Source organism: Monopterus albus, unplaced genomic scaffold, assembly GCF_001952655.1.
Source record: "Monopterus albus unplaced genomic scaffold, M_albus_1.0 scaffold13.1, whole genome shotgun sequence".
NCBI lineage: Eukaryota > Metazoa > Chordata > Actinopteri > Synbranchiformes > Synbranchidae > Monopterus > Monopterus albus.
In genome coordinates, this window is record NW_018127893.1 from 842,250 (window position 1) to 862,685 (window position 20,436).

The 20,436-nt window shown below is 42.4% G+C and overlaps 3 protein-coding genes across 4 annotated transcripts in view; 2 read left to right on the forward strand and 1 right to left on the reverse strand.

Moving 5' to 3' along the window:
* Positions 1-772, forward strand: part of slc35f4 (solute carrier family 35 member F4) — a 15,260-nt gene extending 14,488 nt beyond the window's left edge. For both annotated transcript variants that reach the window (XM_020591035.1, XM_020591036.1), the window contains exon 7: positions 22-772. In XM_020591035.1, coding sequence (XP_020446691.1) covers positions 22-263 — 242 coding nt within the window. In that variant the 3' untranslated portion in view covers positions 264-772. The remainder of the gene's footprint in view (positions 1-21) is intronic.
* A 4,261-nt stretch (positions 773-5,033) lies between these two features.
* ap5m1 (adaptor related protein complex 5 subunit mu 1) lies at positions 5,034-10,390 on the reverse strand. The gene is made up of 8 exons (XM_020590944.1): positions 10,159-10,390; positions 9,348-10,008; positions 9,025-9,252; positions 8,790-8,929; positions 8,278-8,363; positions 8,069-8,181; positions 7,660-7,756; positions 5,034-7,570 (listed from the first exon to the last, which is right to left on the reverse strand). The coding sequence occupies exons 1-8, from the start codon at positions 10,221-10,223 to the stop codon at positions 7,488-7,490; spliced, it is 1,473 nt and encodes a 490-aa protein (XP_020446600.1). The 5' UTR covers positions 10,224-10,390; the 3' UTR covers positions 5,034-7,487.
* A 52-nt stretch (positions 10,391-10,442) lies between these two features.
* exoc5 (exocyst complex component 5) lies at positions 10,443-20,143 on the forward strand. The gene is given in 19 exon segments (XM_020590942.1): positions 10,443-10,624; positions 10,991-11,085; positions 12,398-12,545; positions 12,649-12,843; positions 14,183-14,247; positions 14,430-14,458; positions 14,582-14,691; positions 14,823-14,867; positions 14,959-15,099; positions 15,184-15,266; positions 16,240-16,449; positions 16,572-16,719; positions 16,831-16,939; positions 17,516-17,548; positions 17,551-17,632; positions 17,756-17,842; positions 17,974-18,082; positions 18,330-18,545; positions 18,982-20,143. Coding segments are annotated over 19 exon segments (2,121 nt in total). The 5' UTR covers positions 10,443-10,597; the 3' UTR covers positions 19,171-20,143.
* The last annotated feature ends 293 nt before the right edge of the window (positions 20,144-20,436 follow it).

The following is a 20,436-nucleotide window of genomic DNA, read 5'->3' on the forward strand; positions in this document are numbered from 1 at the left end:
TTTTATTTTTTCTTGCCGTAGCTGTAGATGTTTTGAAACACGAGGTGATCTTCAGTGAGGTTCGCCTAACAGCCACCTGCGTCATCTGCCTGGGCTTCCTGCTCTTGCTGCTGCCAGAGGAGTGGGACTCGGTCACACTGCGTTTCCTGGCTGCTATCACAGACAAGAAGTCAGAGGAACACGCTGAGGAGCTCACAGAGTCTAGCGGCCACACTCGTAGCCGCAGTCGAGCCAACGGCACCGTCTCCATTCCCTTGGAATGACATGGCTGAGCTCTGCTGTTAACCAGCCCTGAAGCTACCTGTCTGCTCATGTTTATCCACTGCCCACCTAGGAGGTGAGGCAGGATGTTCAGTGGAGTCTCTATCAGGAAGACAGGAGGTATTGTCCTGAACTTTCATCTTCACTGTGGAGATGAATCTCTGTCTCCATCACCTCACTGCAGGAGAGGAAAACAGAACAATTTGTGGATTTTGCTAAATGAAAGGCTGGAAAGTGTTTTACTTTTTTAAAATACTTGCCATGCTAAGACCAGTCCCTTGCACGCACCCAAACCAAGAGCTGACTGACCTCCCCCGACCTGCTCTGCAGACTGTATTCTGTGAATATAAATACTGACAGGGCCAGTTTGGCTCAATCTTATATGTATTTATGATATTTATTTAGACCTGTATCAATAAGAGTATTAATTTGAAGTCTTATTGAATAGTATTATATACAAGAATGACAATTATACTATATGTAATGTACAGGCTCTTTTGGTTGTTTATAATAAAAGACTTAAAACCCACACTCATTAAAGTGCATTACTAGTTTACCCCAGGGTGATGTGTATGTAGGTGAAGCCTTTTGTTAACAATATTTTGGAACACCATTTTTAGTCAAGTCTCTGTTGGTTGAGAAGGATTCATCTAGTACTGGTGAAGTGTCCCACATCCACATACAGTACAGTAGCTCAGTAAAAATGGTACACAAGACAGAGACATGGTGGGGCTGTGCTTACATTCTGGCAACAGTTTAGGACACTGACGTCATGTCCTTTAGGGGTGACATTTTCCAGTCCTCAGTGCTATCCTCACACCGTCAAGTGAAAGCTTCAGCATTGTGAACAAACAGTTAACGCGCAAAAGATATTACTATTTTGATTTATTATTATTATTTACATTGTCTGTTATGTTGTTGCAATCCTAACTACATTTTTTCATTTTAATCCATTCTCCCACTTCAGCATGAAAACATACGAAATGACCTGCCATATGGGCTAATATTAGCAAAGGCAAATTTTGTTGTTGTGAATCCGTAAGGTTTAAAGTGTGTCCACCGCTTTTCTGAAAGTGAAAACTGAGGAAACAACGCAACATAAGAGTGTGTATGAGAGCCAGACTATTGTTGCTACCACCATATCTGTATCATGGTCAGGTATTTTAGCAGATGTAAGTGGTGTGATTCATAGAGCACTGGTAATCTGATAAGTGCATTGCAGCGGTGACTTTGCAGAATTCTCCTCACTATAAAATATTACACTTTTCTCTGTTGTGCTTAGCTGTCACCTACTGACACACACTGCAAACTGAAAAAAGACTGAGAATAATTGGTTCTACTATAATTTCACCTCTTTCACAAATGCTGTACACACATTCTGTGGGAATAATGTATGCCCATCTGAAAAAGCAGGTTTTTGTACACATTCCTATATGTAAAGAATTACTGCATGGTCTGCAAATATTACTGGCTGAATGTCAATCACTATTTTTTCCTATAAAGGGCCCAGCAATAATCTTAAAGTGCCCAAACTGCAGATGTGCCACTGAATTAAGCCAGCTATGCTAAGGTACTGCGATGCTTTGAGTTAAATACTAATGTCAGCAGTAACTTACTCACAGTGACAATGCTACCATGCTGATGCGTTAATGTTTTATCATGCTAACATTTGCTAATCAGCACTAAACACCAACTACAGCTGAGGGTGTTGGGAATGTCAGTTTTGCAGGTGGATGCAATGGCATTGGATGAAAGGTCTGGTCATAAAAAAAATCCATACCCTGGGTATCTTGCATATTTGGACTAAACAGTCTTGGAAATAATCACAACATGATATGATGCACAGTACATAGGGTGCTGAGAAACCTACTGCCTGATGTGCAGCCTAAAATGACCCACCTTTGTGACAGTGTTTGTCTACCTCCTCTGGTTTTCTAAGCACTTGTGGAGTCACATTTTTCAGTCAGTTAACAATTTCCCAGAGAACCTGCCTCTTTCCTACTTCTCTGGGCTTTCCAATAGGAAGGGGGTGCAGAAAAATAACATGTTCTTTCAAGCATTAAGTTAAGAGTTACAAAGTAACCTGTAGGGAGCGTTGCCATGGAAACTTGGCTCATTATGATGGAAAAAGTCAAGTACGAAGGCAGGGATGGAGTACACACCTGTTCTTTTAACCACAACCAAAGGTGTTTGTTTCATTTGTACTTTGGAACCAGACAAAGATGCTTCAGGACAAACATTAATTTCGGCAACAGGTGACATATGATGAGCATCAGGTTTGTTTGGGAGTAACAAGAAACAAACGAGGAAAAAGGAAGAGTCAGTTTTAACGGTGAAGATATGTGGCTTTATTTTATTTATTTGTTTGTTGTGTTTTAATAGGAGAGGCCAAAAAGCCACAAGAGACCAACATCTACGTGGGAAAAGTTAATAAAGCCTGTGGAGCTACAGTGTTCGAACTTCCGTGCGACAGATAAGAAAAGATGAAATTAGCTATTCTAATTAGCACACAACTTTAAGAAAATATTAAAACTATTAGACTATTACACTGTACATATCTCACATGTACTGCAGAGAAACTATTTTACTGTGTTAGACTTTGGGACTAAGAACAGGACAATGGGGTCCACAGGCTCCAGACCCAGGCTATGTAAAGTAACTCCATTTAAGAGTCCGCAAGAAGAGGGTAAACATCTGAAACCACAGTGGACCGTTCCTGCTCTGCTGGTCACTTTAGAGCAGCCATCAGGAACTCTTGGAAAGAGGAAGATGACTTTACCTCCACTGAAACAGGAAATATCTATTTCCACACTCTCAGGTTTGTAGAAATGTCCTGTCTCTAGTTTTTCATTTCCATTCATGGTTTCCTTTCATTATTTTTTACACATTACTTTGTTGTAATACATTAAACAACAGTGTGCGATGAAGCACGCTTTGCAGGAAGCCTACTACAAAAGCAAAGCAACAATTCAAGTATCATTCACTCCCATCCACCCAGAAGATCTCAGGTTAGTACAGTATAATCAGCTGCCTAATACAGTTTTATTAACTATAGCAGGCTATTCTTGTTGCCTGACTCAGAAGAAAGGTTTCTGATCTATCTGTTCAGTCCTGTGCTGGGACTGTGGGAGACATAATTTTGCATTATTCTTTCTGACACTTTTGATTTTTTCCCAGACATCCCATCATTATCTCTCCTCAGGCACTGCTGTCCCCTCAAATTGGCCACACAAGCACTGCCAATCAAATTGCAATGGTAATAAAAAAAGGAAAAATATTTTTGCTAACTGTCCCAGAGTCACTAACCTCATGCCATTTTGAAACCCAAAAAGGAATGTTGATATTTGTTCTAGGGCTGCAGAGATGGGGGTGTCCACCGGTTTCCTACAACTGGCCAGACAGGATACGCTGGCACTGGCAGAATGATTCAGGTAAAGCATCTCGACAAGGTATGGAAGAGCTGAAGTGCATCTATTACATCAATAATTCAGATCATAAATTTTCTATTGAGAGAAAATGCATGAGTGCAGCAGTGCTTAAGAGAGAAAGGGGGTAAGATGGGGTGGAAAGGAAGAGGAAGAGAGAGAGCTGTGAGTGTGGGCCCTTCCTGTCCCAGTGGATCTGACTGAAATACCAGTGGAGTGGAAAGTAGGGTGGTTCAGCCATGACTGGTCCTCAATGAAATCGATTTTCAGGGTGCAGGGAACAGAAAGCAGTTGTTGTCGGTTTTATGTAGTGAAGTAAAAAGTACAATATTTCCCTCTGAAATGTAGTTTAGTAGAAGCATAAAGTAGCATTGAAAGGAAGTACTTCAAACTTGTAGTAACTGTTAGCATGCTACTAGAGTAAATGTACTTTCTACCTCTGGTTTCTTGTGGCCCTGTGGCCATTCCAGGGAGGGTTTCTAGAGGCCCAGATGGCTCTCACTCAACAAGCACATCAGCAACGGCAAGCACAAGTCCAACAAGCCAGAGAGCAAAGAAGACATAAGGTTGTCTACACGGTTAACGGTAGGACTGCAAATTACTGTTTTAACAGGTACATCTGATACAAAGTCTACCTGAATATGGTCTGTTGATTGAGTCTGACATTTGTTCATTTCATTTGGTCCTTAAGTTATGAATCAAAACACAGAAGGGAGGCAGAGGATGAAACTTGTGAGAAGGCCCACAGAGAGAGACATCTTCTGGGACGAATCCACAGGAGGATGTCTGGACCCCAGCTGCCTTCTCCAGCCAAAATCTCACCTCCGTGAACAGAGACTGCGTAACCAGCCCAACAAACAGCTCCTGTGCAAAGCAGTGGATGTCACTGATAGATATCAAGGTCCCAAAAACAGACAGGAAGAAAGAACTTTTCAACAGAAAAGACACAGAGGAGTGTTTTCAGACAAAAACATATCATGGACAACTGAAAGGGAAACAGAGAAATCACAATACAAGGGTGAAACACAGAGCAATAGCTGGATATGGCCTGAGTCTGCCAGAGGCTGTCAGACAGGGAGGATAAGAGGTGCAAGAGGGATATGGGACAATAAGCTGGAGTAAAAACACTTTTTACATTTAGTAATCTGGATCAAAACAGGGCTAAATAATAAGGCACTGATGTAATACAAATTAATTACTATACTGCACCATCTTGGCTATTGGTACTGAAAACAAGAAAAAAAACAAAAAACTTATTTTCTCTCAACCAGTCATGGTTTTAAAAATTTTAAACTTGTTTTAATGAATTAAAATTTTCATAAATTATCATACTCACTGCCTGATGTGGTTCAAGATCAAATCAACTTGCAACATGAACGGAATTCCCATATTCAGGGCTCTCACCGCATGTCTGAATCTATGGCGCCATCTATAGGTGGCAGTGATGCACTAAAGTTGCAAAGCCTGCTGATGAAGCAGTGAATCTGAAGATCATTTAACTTTCCTACAATATTGATAGCAAATATAAATAAAATAAGCTTTATGTTTAGTTCAAAAGTTGGGATTCAACTCACTCATCTACCAAGCTTCAGGTCTATTATTAGACATGGGTTTTAGAAGTTAGCACATAAGCATCCTTACGCATCCAAAGATATTCTGTTATTTAAAAAGATCATGGACAAACAGAAAACTGCTAATTTGTTGCCATTCTTCATGTGGTCTCCCTCAGGCTGACTCTTAGTGGGTTTAGAGAGGCTGTGGGCTCCTATCAAACACCTGAGGCCACAGTGGCCGACAAAAGCTTGGTCCTCAGACACGGTGACTTAAATGAACGTTGCTGGGATCACATCACACAGTTAAACCAGCAGAGATCACCTGGCAGTGCTTAACTGGAACTATTTCAACAGAAGAAATGTACATCAAACTGTCAAACAGTCTAACATGAACTAAACTGTACTCTACCACTGGGTGTCATTACTGGGCTTATGGACACAATGTAAACTCTCACAATTCAGTGGATAACAGGTGCAGTGTAGTAAATGTTTTGGTATGAAAGATCATTTTGAACACTAGCTATGCAACTTCAGTCATGATTTATGACAATTCACACCTCTGTGCCACTTGCAGTTTTATTTTAGGAGATGAGAGTTTTTATTTTCATGATTATTGTACCAAAGAGTTAATAATGCTCATTTATAATGTTTACAAGAACAAATAATAATGGAATCAATTACCAATTTTTAAAAAGCACAAGAGAATTAAAGGCCCACAGGTACAGTATGGGCTGAAGGCACTGGAGCAGAGCAACACATTAAATCAAGTCAGTCTATTTAGCAAATCAATCAACCAACAAAGCCAAGTCTGCCAGTGAGAAAACGGTGACTGAAGACTTGAGGAGCCAGACTGACCACATATTGGGATACCGAGGAGATTTAGAGTGGCCCAACTCTTCAAAAATTTCTTCTTTTCCGGTTCACTAGCCATACACACTAGGCCTTAAAGCCAAATCATCATGGAGGGGGAGAGCCGAGAGGTCTCGATGTCTGCCACTCCGTACTGCTACATAAAAAGAAGGTGAAGGATGCCGTGTGAGCAATTGGTTCCAATTGACAGAGGATTGGTCATGGTCACCCTTCTGAGTGGAAATCCACGTGAGAATGTAGCATTTGGACCAGCAAGGGGCACAAGAGGCCAACAGCAGACAATGAAGGCACTCAGAGGAGTCTGGCTGCTATGGAATAGGGGGCCACAAGTACCACTAATTTAACCCTTCACTGACTTGTTATTAATTCAACTTAGTGTGTGGAGGTGGAGTTTTTACAGTAGAAATGTAACGGAGTCGACATGCAACTCCAGGTAAGTCCAGGTAACAGAACAATAAACTGTGGAAACCATCCAAATCTCAATCTCCACACTCCTATTCAAACAAATTATTGATAATTAAGTATCAATTATAAATGAAGGCCTAAACTGTAAGTTGATACAGCAATAAAAATCTTCGATGTTCTGCATTAACTGAGTCAAAGCACCACTGCAACCTCAAGAGGCGACCCAATCATTACCGCCCTTGTGACTTTTTCACCAATTAGGCAGGTCCTGCGTTCTGAATGGGACCAGCTGCTTTTAAAGTCTCAGAGGGCCAGAGGGTCAGCGCTCAATCACAGTCTGGTTGGACAGGTTGTGTGCTTGAACTAACCACTAGTTGACAGGGTGGGGACGGGGTCAAAGGAGGTGGGGGTAAGGACTCCTGCCAGCTGTAAAAGAGGAGCCCTTTGTAGTCAGGACACTGGTCAGAGCAGCCCGGGCCTTTCACAGCCGAGCCCCCCCTCTCCTCCAAGCCCACAACAGCTGATGGCACGGCCCCAGCTGCTAATTATCCGGCTGATGGAGAGTCACTGAAGTGGGACTGTCAGAGTGAGGGGTGGCCTTTGTGTCTGCAATGGGATAAATTTGGAAGGAGGGTGAAGACTGGGGGATAAAAGAAGTTGGACTACAGGGGGAGGTTTTTTTTTTTTAAGAAGCCATCCTTCCAAAAAAAAAAATAAATGAAAAAGCTGCATTTCTGCCAGTAGGCTGACTGAAACCAAATATGATTTATATGTGAATATAAGATAATGTGTCAACTCTACCAACCATTTTAACTATTATTTTGAATTTTGAGCATTTGTAAGCCTTCCAGTAACAAAAAGATTGTAACAAAAGAATTTAAAGGGGTCATACTGCTTGACAGGATCTTCAGTATCCAGTCCAGGTACTACATGAACTTGCACCTTTACACTAAGCTTTTTCTATGGAATCATGCTACAGCATCATCTGCCCAGAGGATACTGGAGCAGTGCCTGTTGAATTCCATATGAAGTACTCTTTGGATTGAAGTTCTCGGGCTGAAAATAAGACAGGCAGGCCATTATTTTACTTTCAGAAAATGTGTATACAGCTAATATTTTTATTCAAAAAAAAAACAAAAGCTTACATGTTACGATCCGTGGTTTGGCAGAAGAATAAACCTGCACTGAATGCTGGTCTACACAGCAGCCAGAGAGTGTCATATCAGGCACTTTGAAATGCAACTGTGAAGATAACAGTGGAAGTAGTAACATTTTACAGGCTAATGATTTTATATTAATAGCCACAGATATCCAGAGCTGACCTTCACCACAACAATACCCATCTGATCCCTGCACAAGAAACACCAAGCTCACACGAGATGTTACTGCAAATATTACTGACCACGCTGAGCTTACCTTGCAGTATTTTTCAGTTTCAAACATTTACACTGATTAAATGAGCCCTAAAATTAAAATGGCCAGTACATTAAGACCAGAGACATAATTTTTCTGACTGTAACAGAATCCTGATTACCACCATGCCTATTAACTTACTTTGACGTAGGCTGTAAGATCTGAATAAAGGGGATCAGTAGGTCCTGGTGTTGGCCCAAAAAAGCTAATCTTTCCCTCCATTGTGACCTCCCGAGATTTAGGGAACTTCTGCCCTAAATATTAGTGAAAGGAAAAGTAGTCAGTTTCTTTTTTGAATATAGCTGCAATGAGATTATCTTTCACACTGATGCTCAGGTGCACATGCCTACCTAGGCTCCAGACCAGCAAGTTCTTCTCCTTTGAAACATCCAATTGTCCAGCGCTCACCCTCACATCCACCACGCTCATCTGAACCCTGCACGAGACACACAGAGCCCACATGCAGATGTTATTTTACAATTTTATTTCACAAAATTTTAAAATGAACAATAATTAATTTTAATGGGTTCAATGTTCATCCTGTGAGAAAACCTTTAAGTTCTTTAAATGAATTTAATGCAAGAACCTGGCAGTAAAATATTTGGCTGATATAATGAATGTTAAAAGGGTTTTTATGATGACATTTTGGGACATTTCTCTAAATTGTGTCACAGTATTTTACCACATGGTTGTTTGAGACTTGGTTACAGGTTTATTTCTTGGCCGTTGAAGGAATCCATTATTCAGCTAAAGCAAGATGAGGCAGCAAACCTTTTTGCTCTCTAGTAAAAAAAATAAAAACATGTTTTCTAGCACTCAGATATAAAAAAACAAGCAAACTTTGGCCTCTTCTGCTGCTTACCTGTTAAAAAAGGGCAGGTGTGCTTCACAGTACTCAAAGCTATTCTTCACACTTTCGTGAAGTTTCAGGATTACTGACACATGCAGCTGGTTCTCTTCTTCCTTCAGTTGATAGGAACCAAGGATAGGGGGAACAGGAACCTGTTGAAAAATTGGAGTATCAACAAGACTCCTTTAAGACAAACTGTTTGGGGTAAAACGTGAGTTTGTGTATTTTATTCAATTGTATTTTATACTTGAGATGTGTAGCTGCATAGTCTGAAAGTCTCCAGGGGTGGAGAGAAGGGGAACTTATATGGCCCAGAGAAAGCCGAGCCATCACAGTTATCCACGCTGCTGGCAGTCAAGATACTAGAATCCAGTGAAGTGACGCAGGGATGGACCAGGATGTCCTGCAGCGGAGAACCATTTGGTGGCAGTGTGAGGGTCACCATTACATTTGGGAGCACCCCCTCCACTTCACACTGTTGGGAGAAAGACAAAAATGTAGAATTAAGTAAAAGAATGAAAATAGGCAAAACATTATAATGACTTGCTTTTCTTTCCACTGTGAACTTACTTTGCATGTCACAGTGCCATAAACATCCCAAAGGTCCTGTCTGCTCTGGTTACCATACTGCATGGAGCGCACAGTTTCTATCAATGCTACGTTCACCATAGCCCGACCGCGGTGGAGCCCTGTCTTCCAGGATGGCTGCTTTTGGTTCCCAGCAGGTGTGGGTACTATGGGTGTAGCAGGTGCTCCCAGTGGCGGGACATCCAGGGGTGTGCCAAGTGGGCAAATCTGAAGGAGTACAGAGGGCAGCATTGCCAGGCGAGAGGACAGCCCCTCACTATCAAGCTTACTCCCTGAGCCAAGGAGATAGGTCTCTAGCCCTGCCAGTAGTGTGAGGCCTTGTGAGACTGACAGCAGGTTAGCCAGAGGTGGCCGTGGCTCAGGGGGGGCATCCACTAAAGGCAGGCAAGCCAGAATAAGTGGCCCCTGTGAGATGGCTAACACCGGCCAAAGTGTTCTCTTTCCTGGACCATCCACACGTAGCTCCAGGGCTGGTGACCGCCGACAATGAAGGCAATCATCTCTGAGAGCTACGTACGATTTGTCAGACTCTGTAAGCCCCAGCTCAGTGAGCAGGAGCTGCAGCACAGTGTTCTCCTCTGGGACTGCTACATATGCGGAGCCTGCCAGCTTCTTTGCACGGTGCTCCACGGTAGAGAACCTCCTGTGGGGTGAGACACAAGACATTACAGACACAGTAAACTGCAAGAAGTGTAACAGCTCATATTCTGTGATATTTGTGTGCTACTACAGGCTTCTACACTACTGTAAACAGTTAGTGGGAGACGGTAGTCATTATAACTCAAATACAAACCTTGAAAAGGTTGAAACATTTTCTCCATTCTCACGAGAAATAATCCACAAAGCACGCAGACTCATCTTTCCGGCTGCACTGAAATCCTCAATTTACGGAAAAGTCTGCGACATTATTATTTACATCTCGTAGTTCAGTTATTAAATTTACAATTTCCTTACTGTATGAATTTGGCTCATACTAACGCAGCGAATAACTTCCTGTTGTTGTTGCATGTGACAACTACGACCAATCAGCTGACATATGCGCTTGCGCACTTGTAAGCAGCTATCCCCACCCTTCTCTTCCATACAGGAAGCTGGATTGCTAACCAGCCAGCTGTCAACAAAGGGCAAAACTGTACCAACTCACCATATCCATGTGGAAGTCGACGATATTGCCGACTTTGTATTGCTTCTCCTAAATTGCATTCAACGACGCCGCCATCTGTATCTGGACCATGGCTACAACTGCTCAGCTGTTCGAGGTAAAATGACTGCTGCATCGGAGAGCTGTGTTAGCTAGCTAGCTGGCTAGGTTGCTAACTATCATTAACGGTACTAACAATCCCCACGCATCTTCACAGTGTTTAAGCAAAAATTAATAATGATTTAAACCGTTGAGGGCCTTGGATTCATGTCGTAAACCAAAAGTAAATTAGGACAAATACTGTGTATTTATACGACTATGAATGTGGGAGGAAATTGCACTGTTATTAGGTAGTAGTATTTGATTATTGTTCAAGTATCAACAGTTACTACAGGTGATTTCTGTTAGCATAATTTTATTAGCTGGTGTTTCGCTGACTGTAGATTTAATCATCTGTACACTCATGGCATTGTCTACCCCCCAGGAGCCATTTGATGCAGATGAGTACATTGAAAGGCTGGCATGGAGGACTCCCGGAGGAGGTTCCAAAGGAGGAGCTGAGGCATTCGACCCAAAGAGGTAATGTTACTGTAAACCGTCATCGTTCACATTTACAGTACACGTCTTACATCTTTCCCTGAACATCACAGTGCACAAAAAAGAATCAGTAACTCAGGTGAATTACAAGATCCAGGTTTTTATCTAGACTTCAGTTATAATTTGCAGCAACACTTAGCTTGTTAGTTGGTTCCTACTGTGTGTCATTTGATATTGTCAAAAATTATGACCCAGTGTTGCTTTACCAACAGTAAGTACAATATTACATGTAAATGTAGAGCAGACAAATATAATACACTAATAAAATTCTTCCTTATCCATTCAGTATTGATTTGAGATTCTTAGATGTTTCATATTCGCACATATAACTTTTTAAATATGCAACACAGACAAATATACTGAAACCGATTATGCCCTCTGCACTTACTACAGCTCATCCTGGTCTGTATTATGCTAATTTAATATTTTTGATGGTTGAGTTGAAGAAAAAAAAACAGGAAATATCTATGTTTAAGAATGTTTTCACCACATGTTGTGTTTACTGTTAGGACCAAGTTACATCATATATGATAGAATGCCATAACAGTTTAACTTCACTGTAGATCCATCTTGCCTTCTACTTCTTTCACTAAACTGATGCCACCACCTCCTTGGACGTTCTTAGTGAGGAGTCAGAGACAACATATCTGTGGAGGCCACCACACTGTTAGTCACCAGCCAGGGAATTGGTGTATGTTGAGAAGGGATGGGAGATGTCTTTAAGCTGTAGCTACTGCTGAGGGGAATTAGTCAAGAGATTATACACTCATCATTTTGGGATGTTTCCTACTCTGTGAAATGTGGTGCTGACTTAGAACATTTACTCTGCAGCCCTGATGGTACTTAAAATGCAGCTGACGAAGCTGCTAGTTTTCTCAGTTTCTTAAGTCCAGGGACCCAGGAATTAAGCATCTGGCACTATTCTGTAACTATTAACTATTGGGGCAGCTGTAGCTCTGGAGGTAGAGTGCTCTTCTCCCATTTGGAAGGTTTGTGGTTTGATTCCCGGCCTCTGTAGTCCACATGTCGAAGTGTCTTTGGGGAAGACACTGAACCTCTAGTTGCCCCAGGTGGCCAGGCAGTGACTTGACAGTGCCGGCATCAGTTTAGAAATTTCACCACGGGGATTAATAAAGTATAATAATATATGCAGCTGTGAAGTCAGTTGGACAGATATAACTTTGAAGCCCTCCTTCCTCCACCAGAGTAAGAACAGTTGTGTGTTTTACCTGTTAATTGTTATTTAGAGTAGTGTGAAGTTCTGGAGCTACATACCTTCTGTCCTGTGTCATAGGCTGTTGGAAGAATTTCAGAACCACATAGAGGAGCTGAAGCAACTGGATGAGAGGATCCAGCGAAAGGTAGAGAAGCTGGAGCATCAGTGTCATCGTGAGGCCAAGGAATTTGCCCACAAAGTTCAAGACTTACAGAGAAGCAACCAGGTGTCTTATATGGTTGAATGTGCCCAAATATCACCAGCTTGATTTATTTTAAATCTGTCACTTCACTGAATTTCTTCACAATCTCTGTGGTTTATCAATTCAGGTGGCCTTTCAGCATTTCCAGGAACTTGACGAGCATATAAGCTATGTGGCCACTAAGGTTTGCCACCTCGGTGACCAGCTGGAGGGTGTGAACACGCCCCGGCAGAGGGCTGTCGAAGCTCAGCGTCTGATGACCTACTTCAACGAGTTCTTGGATGGAGACCTACGCAGTGATGTCTTCAATAACCCAGACAAGGTGAGTATTCTACATGTTCTTTTCCATTCACTTCATTGGAGGTGTGTGCGACCACTGACAAGGACCCCCACTGTGATGCCACTGGAGGTGAGAATGAACAGGATTATGAGGTAAACCATCCATATTAATTTGGCAAGTTTATCCCTTCAGTTGGATCCCTCGGCTAATTTGGATTAATAAACTGTCATTTGCTGTCTGACGATAGTTGGCTGACTGACTAGCATGGATGCCAACATGCTCATGTCAACCCTAATTGCATTTACAGTAGGATGTCTGGGAGCGGGAATTTGGTTGGTCCTCGGCTTTGTTTTGCATTACAGCAGTAAAGAGCTTGTGGCATGATAGTACATGTAAGGATGGTGATAAATGCACACTTTTCCTGCCTGCCTATATAGAGCACAAGTTGGTGACCCCAGATAGTTTGATTTTGCAGTTTTGTTTATGACAGCAGAGAGATTGGGATGCTTAAGATTAATTCCTGTAAATATGAACATCATTAGTGGATGTAGAGAAGTGAGCGTGGGGGTCAATCCCAGAAACGAGAGCTGGAGCTGGGCTAGTTTCAAGAGAGGCATGCAAAAATATCTGGCCAGATTCCTTTTCCAGAGCATACCTCCAAACGAAGGGGAAAAAGGAAAGCTGCAAGTGAATAGCTGAAGGGGGATGGCTTTGCTAATCCTTCTGAAAGGGAGGGCTGGGCCGCCAGCGTGGAGACAAGTGCTGCTAAACCCTGACTGCAGGGAGATGGCTACATTACTTACATGGGATTTAGCTAATCTTAGCTGGGGGACAGATACTTAGAAAACCTTCGCCGAGCAGAAAGGCTGGATCCTCCTCACGGGAGCAGAGTAATGATGTTAGCTGAGGCAGGCATCTGTGGGAACAGAGGAGTTGCGGACGGCGTGCCTTTTGTAGGTCTGGGGCTTTTTCAGCTAGCGTGTATGTCAGGAGTGGTGTGTGTGCGCAGGGGGGCTCTTTTTTTTTTTCTTTTAGACAGATATCCTTGGCCGGACAGATTATTGAAGGCGAATTAGACTCCTGTGGGATTAAAGCCCATTCAGAAAAGGCATGCCAATAAAGAGCTGGATATGTTGCTAAGTCAGGAGTGCTACTGTTCCTGCTGCCCATGCCCAGGTGTGTTATCAGCTCCCTGTTCAACACAAGGAGGTGGAGCAGGGCTGCTCTAAGATGATGATTCCCCCAAGTGGAGACATTGCTGGTGGCCTGCCTGCTTTCTGTCTTGATGTCCACCTGTCATGGTCCTGCCGTGCCCTCTCTTTCCCCCCCCCTCACCTGACATCTTTCTCTGCCTCAAACACGTTCTCTCTGTGTCCCTCAGATTAAGGAGGCTGCCGATATCATTCAGAAGCTGCATCTCATTGCTCAGGAGCTGCCATTTGACAGGTGAGTCAGGCATCCTGCAGGTATCCTTAGACAAGAACACTGTCAAACAAGGGGAGGGTGGTGAACTTGTAATGTGGACTATCGCCCAGCCCAGAACATATGACGTATTTAAGCTTTTAAATTCATTATCTGAACATGTTATTTGTAAATACCTTCTTGATAAATATGTTTTTCTCTGACAGATTTGCAGATGTCAAGGCCAAAATTGCAAGTAAGTGGTGACAAGACTCATTATATATTGAAATCTGCAATGCATATTGCAAATACAAATTACAAAAGCTACAAATTACAGTAATATTTTTTTGTGTCTTTGTGTTTGTTTACACTTACCCAGGTAAGTACCATGACCTGGAGCGCCAGTTAATCCAGGAGTTCACCGCTGCCCAGCGCAGAGGTGAGATTGGACGTATGCGGGAGGTTGCAGCGGTTCTATTACATTTCAAGGTGACTTAGAAGAATCATATTTGTTGTGTAACTTTGATATTTATGTCTCCATTTGATATAACATTGTCTTTAAGTCTTAACTGGCCATTCCTGATCAGAGAAAAATGAAATCCCTTGTCTTTTTGTTAAAGGGCTATGCACACTGTGTGGACGTCTATATCAAGCAGTGCCAGGAAGTGAGTGTAAAAGCTTTTTCTACATCCAACTTCACTTTTTTTGTGGGTCAGTGATATCCACAGACTCCTTGTTAACCCTTTGTCATCCTAGGGGGCCTACCTAAGGAACGATGTGTTTGAGGACACTGCAGTGCTTTGCCAGAGGGTCAACAAGCAGGTGGGCGAAGTCTTCAGTAGCCCAGAGACTGTTATGGCCAAACTCATCCAGAACATTTTTGAGAACAAGTTGCAGGTATTTCTCCTACTTCTTATTTGCTTTGTGTTTTTTTTTAGACACACCTCATGTTGCAGTTTATGACTGGCATTGTGTCTGCAGGCCCATGTTAAGGAGAAACTGGATGAAACCCGACACTCTGATGTGGAACAGTACCTCAAGAATCTCTATGACCTTTATACCAGGTAACTTTTTCACTTATTGATTTAATTCACTTCCTGTCTACAAGTTCAAACCCTTTGCCACTGAATTTCAAAAAAACACAATGAAATAGGACCTTTCAGCCCTGCATGCATACAGAATATAAACAATCAACATTATAAACAACCTTCATAAAACTCTCCGACATCCTCATCACAGGCACACAGGGAAGACCTGCGTTGTTGCTGTTAGCTAAAAACATGTTTCAGGATTTAAAAGGAATTGAGAATAAACCAATATAAACAACTACAACAAATATGCTTAAAAACCAAACTAGGATATAGCATTAAAAAAAAAAAAGCATAAAACAGGACATTGGTTTGTGTCTATCAGGAGGACTGATATCTGATAAGCAGTGCCACTACCTGGGAAAAAAGCTATTCCTCAGCCTGGTGGATCTTGCTCAGATGGATCTGTATTTTTTTTGCTGTTCAGTGATCTTGCGTGCACTGTCGAGACAGCAGGAAATCCAGTCAGAGTTAACACCACCCATTGCACAGTGACCAGCTCGGCCTTTGTGCATGAATTCCACCACACAGATGCACAATATGTCAGTACGCTTTCTATAGCACATCAGTACAAGTTTGTCAGAAGCCTCTGTAGTAGTTTAGCCCTCCTCAGGCTCGGATAGCAGAGCTATTGTTGAGCCCTTCTAATAATGTTTCAGTTCCTCAGACACTGCCAGCCCTAGAATTTTAAAGGTGTTCATTCTCTCCACTTCATTGCCCCCATTGAGGAGTGGTGCATGGTGCTGTTGATTTTTTTTTCCTATGGAAGTGTACAATAACTTCCTTGGTCTCTTTAGTATTCAAAACCAGGTTGTTACTTATGCACCAGATATTTAGCTCTTGTACCTCCTTCCTGTGCACGGTCTCACTGTTAGAAATGAGCTCCACTACTGCTGTCTCATCAGTATATTTAATACATAATTACAACTGTGCTTTTCACATTCTCCAGGACCACAGCATTGGCCACTAAGCTAACAGAGTTCAACCTTGGCTCAGACAAGCACACTTTCCTGTCCAAGCTGATAAAAAGCATCTTTTCCACATACCTGGAAAGTTACATTGACATGGAGAGGGAATACCTTCGCACTCGAGGCGCCATGATTTTGCAGCGCTACTACGACTCCAAGAACCACCAAAAACGCCCAGTTGGCACTGGCAGGTCAGATTCTGTTCGTAGTTTCTTGTCGCATCATGCTAGATGTGGCTTGAGTTATTTGAAAATCAAATTTACACAGTCATAAGATATAATGCAAAATAGTCGTGATTGAAATCCCTCTACAGTATTCAGGAGCTGAAGGAGCGTATCAGACAGCGCACCAACTTTCCCCTTGGTCCTAGCATTGACACTCATGGGGAGACCTTTTTATCCCCAGAGCTGGTTGTCAACCTGCTGCAGGAGACACGTCTTGCCTTTGAGAGATGCCACAAGGTGAGAAATTCTGATTTGTATGGATTTGAATAGCATACAGTAATTCATTCTTTATGAAAAAACCATTTACAAGCAGTCATGTGTGATCTCTTTCTGTCTGGGGTGAGACAGCTTTCAGATCCTTCTGACCTGCCCAAGAATGCCTTCTCAATCTTCCTGTTGCTGGTTGAACATCTGTGCGTGGAACACATTGACTACGCCCTGGAGATTGGCCTCTCAGGTAACCTCCACTGCATGTCATTATAACATCATGTTGACATGCTGTGTGCCAATCTTACCTACTACTGAGAACTAAAACCAGTAAATCACAATGGGCAAAAAAAATACTGCTGTCCCAGACCAGGGGCTGTATCCTTTGAAGTATGCATCCCATAAAGGTGTGCTTTTTAGAACCCAGAGGTCAGGCTCAGTCTGTGCCTCCTCTCCAGGTGAGACCTTCCTATTTCACAGGAACTCAAATTAAGTGTACCTTCAGTTAGTCCCTGTTTTCATCAAACCAACGATAGATTGGTAAATAATAGCTGTCATCCTCATGAACATTCCATGATCAATGCAGGTTTAAACAAATGCAGGAGGCAAATGGACTGGGTTAATTACTTTCTCCTCACTGATGCTAAAGTAAAGCATTGCTGTGAATGAGTATGTTTGTTTTCATATATTGTAATTTCATATAATGTAACACATAGAGAACAAGCAATAGTGGTTTTGCGCTCTTTGTGAATCATTCTGATTTATCCTGTCACCTGCTTTTTGGTTTAATGAGTGGACATATTCTCTCTGTCTCTCTGATCCACAGCGATTCCCTCAGCGGATTCCAAGAATGCCAACTTGTAAAAAATGTGGTTCCGCAGGCAAACTCCATCTTTCACTTGTTTGACAAGCAGTTTAATGACCAGCTAATGCCTCTAATAAGGTCAGTTAAGGGTTAAAATCATACTGTATGTATCCTACAGTATTTAGGTATTAGAAGGCTTTTTACCTTGCATGCGTGTCATTTTGAGACCTCGGCTTATATCCATTTAAAATCTTTCACCAGCTCATCTCCAAAGTTGGCAGAGTGCCTGCAGAAGAAGAAAGAGGTGATTGAGCAGATGGAAGTGAAACTAGACACAGGAATTGACAGGTCTGTATGTTTATAACAGGCAGCAAGCTACTCATGTGAAATGTGTTGTATCATTTATATGTGCAAACTAATACCAGTAATGGAATGTCAAATACAAGACATTTACTGATGTATTTTCCTGCTACACACAGAACACTAAACTGCATGGTAGGACAAATGAAGCACATCTTGGCAGCAGAGCAGAAGAAGACTGACTTCAGGCCTGAGGATGAGAACAATGTCATGATCCAGTACACCACGGTAAGAGATGCAATGACTCAGCCTTCCTCTCTGAGCTCGCATGCAATACAAATGACATCAGCAAATGCACCTTGCCTGGATAAGCGGAGGAAAATGGATGGATGGATGAAATGCACCTTGCAAATCACTTACTCTACATCTTCCTGTCTTGTTCTCAAACTAAACACTGAACATGTTTGAATTGCCTTTGGGTTTTTTTTCAGTTTAGCCAGCATGGTGTTTTACTGTGTGTATTCCCACCTGGCAGGCCTGCTCCAAGGTATGCGCCTACGTCGGTCGGCAAGTACAACACGTGCGAAAGTCCATGGATGGGAAGAATGTAGACACAGTACTGACAGAGCTGGGTGTTCGTTTCCACCGGCTCATCCACGAGCATCTACAGCAGTACAGTTACAGCTCGATGGGAGGCATGCTGGCCATCTGCGATGTGGCTGAATACCGACGATGCGCCAAGGACTTCAAGGTGAGCAGGAGGTGGGACGTAGGTCCAGGATACACGGGTCACAGGGCAGAACACAGCCCTTCCTACAAAGGTTCTGCCTGTGTTTGTTTGTTAAATAAAGGGGTCAGACCAGGTTAAAGTTTTTATGATTACACTCTGTATAATGGTCATTTGACCCATTCAGTACATACAGGAAGGGCTGCATCATTCAATTTTGACCAGTTATTTTTATCAGTAAATTTAGTCTATAAAATGTCATATTATGGACAGTCATTACAAATTCCCAGCTGTTAAAAGACCAGAAGGTGCATTTAAGAATACTGGTTCTCCATATGTTTTGCACACAGGGAACAAAACTGTGGTTTATCATCTATAATATTTGTCTTGTAAACAAGTAATCATTTGTTATATATAGTTTTACAAGGTATAATTGCTTTTGTGTCTGACTGTCCTCCAGGTCCCTCTTGTGCTGCAGCTCTTTGACACACTTCACGCCCTCTGTAACCTCCTGGTGGTTGCCCCTGATAACCTGAAGCAGGTCTGTTCAGGTGAGCAGCTCACCAATCTGGACCGGAACCTCCTGCATGCCTTCGTCCAGCTGAGAGCGGACTACCGTTCAGCCAGATTAGGCAGACACTTCAGTTAATGTCTGATTAACACTTCACTGCTCTCCGTCCCATACTTTAATGACGCGATGCACCCTGAAGATACCCATCCCTGATTCAGAGAATGCATCGGCCTGGCCCCAGTATACAAACTTTACTGGGATTGCATTGCTCATCATGGAGACAAAGTGTACTGCTCTTGGAATTTGGGAAATGTGCATTTTACCCTTTTTCATTGTTTATTTCTCCAAGCTGAAAAATTAAATGTATATTGACTTAAGATTTAATTTGTTTTTAAGGACTAATCCATCCGCAATCCACATAGCTAAGATGTTTGACATATTATAAGTTGACATCAGATTTTCGTGCTTATGTTAACTTTTTTGATTGTGCCAAATATATCAATTCTGTGGCTGCACCTGTGCACATGAATAGAACCTGAAGCTGCTGTAAATGGAGACTGCCAGCCTATACAATTCAGGCCTGCAGTAGCTCTGTGTACAGGGAATGATTTCCCTTTGCAATGGCCTGAAAACAACCTGACAGAGCGCCGTCTGGTTAAGAGAGACACATGACCACCTCTAACCTGTGACCTCTGACCACAGAGGTCATCAGAGAGAGAACTGGTATAAGACCTATAAATAGGTCTGAGAATCTCTCTGAAGGAGTGGGTGGTCCCTTCTTAGGCTCAGATGACTGGTGTGATGGGTCACTGGGTATGTGTCACTGTAATTGACTAGATTAACACTTGCTCATCCAGTGATGCACACAGTCCAGAGAGAATGTTGGCTGGATATGAAGTGTTTCTGGGTCAGGGGACATCAAAATGTTGACCTCTGCTGATTTAAAGAAACAAACTAGAGGGGACATCTTAACATGAGGCTCAATGGAGGGTCTCAGGCATTGTTTTCTGCACTAAGGAAAAAAGCAAGGTCACGTCCCTGACACCCGAGTCCATCTCTTCAATGAAGCTACACCCACTGTACTGCGGTTTACCTTAGTGACTCATTAAAGAGATGTTGCATTTTATTATTGTCCCTCTATCATTCATAAACAGGGAAATCAAAAGTTACTCAGCAAATGTCACTTTCAAAGTGAGATGAAACAGTCTTCCTTTCTATGGATGTCATCAAGTATTCATGGAAATTCTTGCCACCAGAGTAAAGTTCTTTCTTAGACTTCAGGAAGTGAGCGGAGCAGAGGGGATTAGATATCTATGAGTTGATGAATTGTGTGCAGTAGTCATGGACTGAGGGAGAGCCGGCAAGATAGAGACGCCTGAGAGCTCAGTTCCAGCTCTGGCTGGT

Bases quoted from the DNA above. Each gene is read 5' to 3' on its own strand.
- ap5m1 (XM_020590944.1), bottom strand. From the start codon at position 10,223: ATGAGTCTGCGTGCTTTGTGGATTATTTCTCGTGAGAATGGAGAAAAT. The intron at 8,182-8,277 runs GTAGGCATGTGC...ACTAATATTTAG, and splicing joins CTTGCTGGTCTGGAGCCTAG to GGCAGAAGTTCCCTAAATCT. The intron at 7,757-8,068 runs GTAAGTTAATAG...TTATCTTCACAG, and splicing joins ATCTTACAGCCTACGTCAAA to TTGCATTTCAAAGTGCCTGA.